An 8,271-nucleotide genomic window follows, 5' to 3' on the forward strand; every position below is an offset into this window, starting at 1 on the left:
GAGGTTTGAATGGCCTTCACAAAGCCTGGAGAACTATTCCCGAAGAATGAACAAGAAAGATTGTCTAAGAGAGTTCAGGCTGTGTTGAATAAAGGTGCTCATACCAAATATTGATTTTCAAACTCTGTTTTGCCTTATATACGGCATTTGCACGTGTGTTTGCACATGTTTTAATAAACTGATGTATCTATTCACATTTCACATCAAACTATAGAGAAAAATGAGGTGGCACAAGATTTTTGCACAGTACCAAGCCATTTATAAACGTTAGACGGGCGAACTTAGCAAAGCTGCGCCAAGCTATTTGAGTGAAGCAGATTCGACACCTTAAAAAAAACGAGTTAAAAAGAAAAACAGAAAATTGTCTATTGCTTTCTGATTATTTCTGATTTTAAAGATTAAAACAGGTTGCCGCAAACTGACTCTTCTTCTGTATTCTTTTGTTTTGTTTAGAAATAAACGAATCTGCTTCCGGTTTCCGGTAGATTGGTAAACAATTGACGTCACTTCTGGTCCGTTCAGGCGGGCTGTTTGAGAGCTCGGGGGACCGACGTACCTCACGTTAAGCTTGTGTAACTAAAGTTTTATAGTTTACGGATAGTCCAGTTTACAGATAGTTCACGAAAAGTGACACTTTAACTTTGTTATTGTGTGGAGATCGAAAGCCTTCACGCAGCTGGAGGGAGTAGTAGTGTTGATTAGCCGTATCAATGCGGTTATTGTTAGCTGACTAAAAAGCGAGCTATGGACCGACCATCTAGGTAAGCTACTGCTTTTGTCGATGCCTGGGTAACCTAGATCTGGTGATGCTAAAAACTGTTTGTTTGTTGTTGTTTTTTAATTGTTGACACACAGGAAGACAAAGACTGTGAATTACTGTGAGACCAAGGACTTCGATGATGGTGAGTAAAATTGAAAATCTGTTATCCTGGCCCATTTGATCCACAGTGTGATAAAGAAATAGCAAAGCATAGCATATCATGTCATCATTTTATAATCTTACATAAAGCATTTACACAAGGACGTGTAGGTTCGTTCAAAAACGAAATTACACCGCTTTGAAATTAGTCTTTAGTATCAAAATGTGTGTAATATACTAAAGATATGACTGCTATTCTATATCAACAGAAAAATCGAGGCAAATTTACACAAGACAATTTAAAGTGCTTTACAGAGGATAGAAACAGAGAAACTGAATGTGAGGGTAGACGAGTTTAAATACCTGGGGTCAGTTTTCTAAAGCAAAGAGAGGTGAAGAAGAGAGTGCAGGTAGGGTGGAGTGGGTGGAGACGAGTGGCTGAAGGGTAGCAGCAAGAGTGAAAGGGAAGGTTTGCGAGATGCAAGTATGGTTTTGACAGGAGTTGGAGTTGATGATGCTCAGATTTTTGTTGGAGTTACAAGGATGGATACAATTAGAAATGAGTACATTGGAGGGACAGCTCAGGTTGAGGGTATGGAGACAAGATTGAGATGGTTTAGAAATGTGAAGGGAGGGGGTGGGGGCCACAGAGACGATTCGTGGATGTAGTGAAGGCAGACATGCAAGAGGGTTGGTGTGACAGAGGAGGATGCTGGGAATAGTGTGAGATGGGTCGGATCTGCTGTGGAGACCCTTAAAGGGAGCGACTGAAAGTAGAACTGCATACAAATTTAGATAAATAAATTAAAACTTTATGCAAGTTTTAATGACTTGCTTTATGATATATATTATTGATAAGCACAGAAATATTAACATCTTTATGACGGATCTGTTGGACGTTTTACTGTGATCTTTACATTTTGTTTACTATACATTGTATAAACTATAACAGCTATGCAGATGACACACAAATATATATCACAATGTCACCAGGAGACCGAGGCCCTGTACAGGCTCTTGGAAATGCATTGAGGAAATTAATGACTGGTTGTGCCACAATTTTCTCCAGCTAAACAAAAACAAAACTGAAGTAATAGTCTTTGGCGCCAAAGAAAAACGATTACAGGTCACCAGAGAACTTCAATCTATACACCTAAAAACCACCAACCAGAGAGAAATTTGGGTGTAGTGATGGATGCAGACCTAATCTTAAAAAAACACATTAAGACATAACAAAGTCAGCTTACTATCACCTCAAGAATATATCAAGGATAAAAGATCTGATGTCTCAACAGGACCTGGAAAAACTAGTCCATGCATTCATCTTTAGTAGGCTTGATTACTGTAACAGCATCTTTACAGGTCTACCTAAAAAATCAGTCAGACAACTACAGCTCATTCAGAACTCTGACCAAAAAAGTGGACCACATCAGTCCAGCTCTGAGGTCTTTACACTGGCTGCCTGTCCGTCAGAGGATAGACTTTAAAGTTCTGATGCTGGTCTATAAAGCTCTGAATGGTTTATCACCAAAATACATCAGTGACCTCCTGACCCAGTATGAACCTAAATCCAGGTTGAAGACTCACCTGTTCTCAGCTGCATTTGAATAAAGCACCAAATCCGCACTATTTTACTTTTAAGCTTAAATTTCAAAACTTACATTTTAACTACTGATTTTATCTACTGTTCCCTTCTTCTTCTTCTTTTCCATTTTAAATCATCCTTTTTATTTGTTTTTTAATGTCTCTGTAAAGCACTTTGAATCACCTTGCTGTTGAATTGTGCTATATAAATAAACTTGCCTTGCCTTGCCTAGATGTCTCGTGTTAACTTGATAAATCGCAGTCACTGCAGTGGTGTGATCAGGAAAAAGACATTGCAACAAAAAACGTGTTATTAGATACTGTTGCTTTGCAGAAGACTCTTAAATTCCAGGAAACCTGTAGTACAGTAGGGTGCACATGTGTAATCCAAAGGACTCCCTTTCCAGTCTTAAAAATGGTATCTTTGTCCTCATTTTGTGATAGATGAGGATTTTGCCTGTGTGAAGGCCCCACCCAGCAAAAAGGTCAGGGAGGATGTGAAACAAGAACAGAAGAAATCATTAAGCAAGTCCTCCAGTCAAGAGGCCACCTCACAATTAAGCCAGAAGAACAGGTAGGTGGCGAGTTAATCTGACACTGGCTGTGACAATCAGGTAAGAGGGCTCATGAAACCTGCTGTGAATAAATGTTACCAGTTTTACTGCTGTTTAGTTTGTTTCCAGCAGAGGGCGCGCCACTTGTGTATATCCTGCAATATTGGGAAGTTTTGCTTCAGTCCGTTAGGCAGCTACAGGTTACCTATCTACCTGCAGGGGGCGGTGGTGCCACCACTCTGTGGGTTACTCTTGCTTGTGCTGCCCTTGGTTAATCCGCTATCTGCTAAGAATGAAGTTCTAAAGCACAAAAGAGCTGAAGTGAAGCTGAGCATTAAAAATAATCAAGTGTCCACTGCAGCCACTGTCTTTGCTTTTCATCTTGTACCTTTGCTTTTCTTTTTTTGCGTTCCTTTGTCGCTCCTTTCCCTGTTTTGGCCCACTTCTCAGCTCGTCAGCATTTGGTTGATACACACCTTGAGAAGCATGAAGTGGGCATGTATAGGAGTGCGTTTGCATTGGTTACTGTCAGTAGGCAAATATCTTTACAAACAGACACAAGCACAGTACCGTAAATGTATGATAATGGCTGCACAGGGAGAGTCTGTATTAATGTATTCGCGTATAGGAACTTTTTTTTTCATGCCGGAGAGAGTTTAAAGATAGAGTTACAGGCAGCAATGTTGAGAACAGCATTTAAAGAGGATAGGTTTATGTAACGTTTTCATCGTAATCTGAGAGTGCTTCTGTGCTGCAAACAGCCTGTTTCAAACTAACCTGCACACCGACCAAATTCATAGTTTAACATAATTCATTTTGTGCGTCATTGTCTAATGCAGCCATTCCCAAGCTTACGATGGCCGCGGTCCATTTTGAAGCCCAAAAATGTTAAGCGGCCCACCCAAGCCTATGGTCATCACATGGCCCTGTGCAGTGTTTCCTTTTAGCTGATCCTCTGAAATTACAGCTGGTAACACTAGTATAGTTTTTGTTCACTAACAATGAACTATAAGATGCATTCAAGATCCAAAATGGGCCCAACATTTAAGAATAACGTAGTATTTAGGTCAGATTCTTGGCTTACCTGCACTACCTTCAAGGCCCACCAGGGGGCTGCAGGACACACTTTGAGAAACACTGGTCTTATGGTTTGAAATTCAATTCAATTCAGTTTTATTTATATAGCGCCAAATCACAACAACAGTCACCTCAAGGCGATTTATATTGTAAGGTAAAATACTAACAAGCTAATGTCCACATTTGCTTATTTTAATCTCAGTCATTGTGGCCCTAGCAATGACAATATTGCACCACATGATGATTAAAAGGATTAAACTCACAGATTTTTGGTCTTTTGTTGTAGGTGTAGATATGATATGTAAAGAAATACCAGTCCAAAAGTAAAGCTACTCGGGTCTAGCGCCAATGCATTAATAGATTTTCAAAATGGGTTCATATTTTGTTGAGATGAGTAGCTAAGCGCTGGAGATAAGCAGTGGAAATTATAACTTTGTTCAAAATTATGTGTTGATGTTGAGTTCATCACTGTTAGTTTAGATTGAGTAGGGGTGGGCGGTATAAATGGTATACGGTAGAAACGATATAAATTTGGCCAACAGTAGAGATTTTGACTATACCGCTCTACCGCGATAGCGCATGTTGATGGTGTCATCAAGCTGCGCCTTTTTTGGTCGAAAGCATTGCAGCGGCTGCAAACAATATCATCTGCAAATTATGCCGAGCGACAGTAATAGCAAAGAGACGAAGCACTTTTGGAATATGGGGAAAGCCAAAAACTGCGCTTCCTCCACTTCCGTACCATTGATTCATTAATGCTGAATTCTCTCGCAGCTGCTCTGTTCCCATGTTGTTGCAGTATATGAATGACTAACTTCGTATTGTGGATCGATTATCTCAGTTGTTCTCCTGACTGAAGATTGCCGTGGGCACCTCACCCGTGCCAAAGCGCTCACAGGCGGAGGATAGTCCTCCCCCCGCTGCTATCAGGGCAGGAGATGTTCACACCTATGCGTCCAAACTGCAAATGAATCGCGCATGAGCGAAGCCGCTGCTCCCGCACTGACTGTAACGCAGTCAGTTCTTCTTTTACTGTTATGCAGTTTTGTGGATCACAAGGTTTAAAACTACTAATAAACACACACCCACACACACAAAGTAACTCCACCAGAGCGCCAATTTCGGGTCACTTTTGCTGGTCCAAGCCCGGATAAAGGAGCAGGGTTGGAATTGTGACATTAAAAAACAATAATTCCTAAAAGAAATTTAATTTGTAGTTAATAAATTCTAAATGCATTTAGGACATTTTTTACTCACTTTCTCTTCCACAATGTTATTTCTCTCTCCAACAGCGTAGGTTGCAATTACATTAGCATGACCTATTATGCAAATTAGGCGATGACGTCATTTAGCGACTTCTAGCGACTTTTCGGTCAGCCAATAGTGATTTTCCTTACTGAGGAGTTGGCAAAACTGCGTGAGGCTCCTGACTACGGCAGCCGTAATGCTCCAGCAATCCATCAAGCCATGTGCCTTCATACCTTACCAAAGTCGTACTAAAACATTTTTTGACAGATTTCTATGTGCCGTGTACTACATAAAATCGGTTCGAGGTCAGAATTCATACATAAGGCACACTGTCGATCTTTGAGAAAATTAAAGGATTTTAAGTGTGCCTTATAGTGTGTAAAATACGTTACACAGAAGAAAAGAATATATCGCGATATATATCGTTACCGCACATGCTTCAAATTATACCGTGATATGGATTTTAGGCCATATCGCCCAGCCCTAATTGAGAGGTGCACTGGGTGTGCAGTCAGCTTGAAAGTAAGCAGTCACTTTTAAAGAATATACTGCAGACTGCGTATAAATGTTTGGGTTGAAGCCTCGCTGTGATGCTTTAACTCATTAAGGTGGTTGAATAGTAAAGCCATTCAAAGTCACTGATAAAATGATGACTGGCTTATCAGTGGGGATAATCGCTAAATTAAAACAAAATGTTGATTATGCTGAGTTAAATAAAAAAATGTCACCAAAAAGTAGTCTTTTCTTTTACATTTTTATCAGTTGTATTCATTAGAAATGCTCAGAGGTGAAAATCTCTAACATGGCTTGAATCTTGATTCATTTGTGCAGAAAGCCACTGGACGAAAAGCTGTATGAGAGGGATCTCGAAGCAGCCATCACGCTCTCCATGCTCAATAATGCAGGTGAAGTGAAGGACCAGTCTCATGTCAGTAGAGGTATGATTTGTTCTTTAAAATGATCAATACATTTCATGTGATCAAAAGGATGTTGGCTTAATTTCTTGATAAATTTATCCAGGAGATGTCAAATTTCCAGTAGATGAAAACACAGATCCAGCTTCTCTGCTCCTGTCCAACTGCAGTGTGGATGGTGCAGTTATGGGTAAAGTCTAGCAGCTTTATTTATTTATGTAGTTGAAGATTTGATTTCCTTCCCTCTGTTTAATATCATTATGGGTTTTCTTCAGGTTTGGACAAAATCACATCAGAGAAAGGGTCGCCTGCCCCTGCCAGGCAGAGAAAGGCTGCCTACAAAGCTACTGAGGAGCTGAAAAACAAGGATGGTGATGATGATGATGACTATCAACCCAAACTGACACCAGGTTACTTTGCCATAACTTTTTAAGTAGTTGTATCCATTTTTCGTCTTTCTTTTTGTGTCTTTAAAGTAACAATAATGCTTTTGCAGATTCAGAAAGCGATGAAGATTTCAGTGAACCATCTGAGAGCGAAGATGACGAGTTCAAAGTAAAGAAAGCAAGCAAGACTAAAAAGAAAGAAAAAGCAACAAAGAGTGAAAAAAACAAACAGATTCTTGCTTCTAAAAAAGAAAAGCAACCATCAAAACCATCAAAGCCTAAATCGCAAGCAGCAGGTAAGCCCATGAGGATCATCAGCTTTTGTCTGCGAATCATAATTTCACATTTGAATGAGTGCTGTTCCTTCTCACAGCAGCTTCTACCCCAGTGACAACACCTCCAACGGCCAAACCTGCCTCTAAAAGACCTGCGTCATCCTCCACAGGCTGCACATCGAAGCATGCAGCCTCCCTGAGCCCAGCAGCGGGAAGAATGCCCAAGTGGAACCCACCAGGTGCTGAATGACTAAACAGCAGCACAGCTGGAACATGTTCCTGTAAAATTAACTCAATTGAACATATTTATCAATTTATTTCTGTTTTTTCCTCCCAGCTCAAATTGGAAAAAGTCCCTCCACGTCCCAGAGTCCAGCAGTGAAGTCTCCCGGTCAGGGTCTGCGGCTCGGGCTCTCCCGCCTCGTTCGAGTCAAACCTTTGCACCCTAGTGTTGCAAGCCACTGACTGAACTGACCTCAGAGGTCAGGTCATGTTGTGGTTTTTAAAGTTTTCAGTTATTTTTACGCAGAGACTTCTAAATATTAATTTCTCTTAGTGTGATACAAAATGCACAATACTGAGAGGGTCTTCACCTTGAAGCTGATGGAGCTTAAGGGTGTCCTCTTACCCCTGGATGCTGTTTGAGGTTAAATTCTGAAAGTGTGAGTTCATGTCTGAAGTGTCACTTTTCTTTTCTTTTCTTTTTTTTTCGTTTTTTGGTCCTGAATTGTTACCTGACATGTTACCTCCACTCAAAGCACATTTTTTGTAAATCTTGTACATACATTTAAATAAACATATAAAAACAGGTTACATGCGTGTGCTATCTTTCCACACTTGTTAACTTTTTTTCTAAAACTGCACACATTTAGCCAAAAATGACTGACAGAGCGCCTCATAACCTTTTACATAATCCTCTAGAAATGCCTGTGCATCAGTCGTGCATCATTACAAGTTAGTACCACTGTATTATTTATGGCTACAGCAAGCTGGAATATCTTTTGAAAATCAATGTCATATATTTACGATAAACACTGCCTGCATTGTGATAAAAATGTTGTTTGTAATTCCTTAATTCCATTTGTAGTTATTTTGTTTCACTAGATGCATAAAAAGAAAGTACTTTATTGCTTTACAGGCTGCTGGATCAGCAAACTTCCAAAATCTCTTTTATAGAGGTGCTTACATTAATTAAGTGCAGCTTCTACTTTCCCTCTTACTTACTTTGAATAAATAAGAGTGTACTACTGTATGGTTTCACATGACTGTTGTTCCCAAACGGTGTATTTTATCCTCATCCTCTGCCATCCACTCACAAATGTGCTTGTTGATAATTGTCTGTGCACATGCATCATTGTTACAAAGGTCACCACA

General features: G+C 40.0%; 1 protein-coding gene across 2 annotated transcripts; it reads left to right on the top strand.

Moving 5' to 3' along the window:
• Window positions 1–501: 501 nt before the first annotated feature.
• rad51ap1 (RAD51 associated protein 1) lies at window positions 502–7,710 on the top strand. Of its 2 annotated transcripts, none has more exons than XM_004548353.3 (9): window positions 502–761; window positions 856–902; window positions 2,888–3,017; window positions 6,154–6,260; window positions 6,343–6,426; window positions 6,512–6,646; window positions 6,733–6,918; window positions 6,996–7,136; window positions 7,235–7,710. In XM_004548353.3, exons 1-9 carry the CDS (start codon window positions 745–747, stop codon window positions 7,360–7,362), a joined length of 975 nt encoding a protein of 324 aa, XP_004548410.2. In that variant the 5' UTR covers window positions 502–744; the 3' UTR covers window positions 7,363–7,710. The 2 variants fall into 2 exon arrangements, with proteins under 2 accessions (XP_004548410.2, XP_004548411.2); XM_004548354.3 differs by having other exon boundaries at window positions 6,999–7,136.
• The last annotated feature ends 561 nt before the right edge of the window (window positions 7,711–8,271 follow it).

Source organism: Maylandia zebra, linkage group LG17 (genome assembly GCF_041146795.1).
Source record: "Maylandia zebra isolate NMK-2024a linkage group LG17, Mzebra_GT3a, whole genome shotgun sequence".
Lineage (NCBI taxonomy): Eukaryota > Metazoa > Chordata > Actinopteri > Cichliformes > Cichlidae > Maylandia > Maylandia zebra.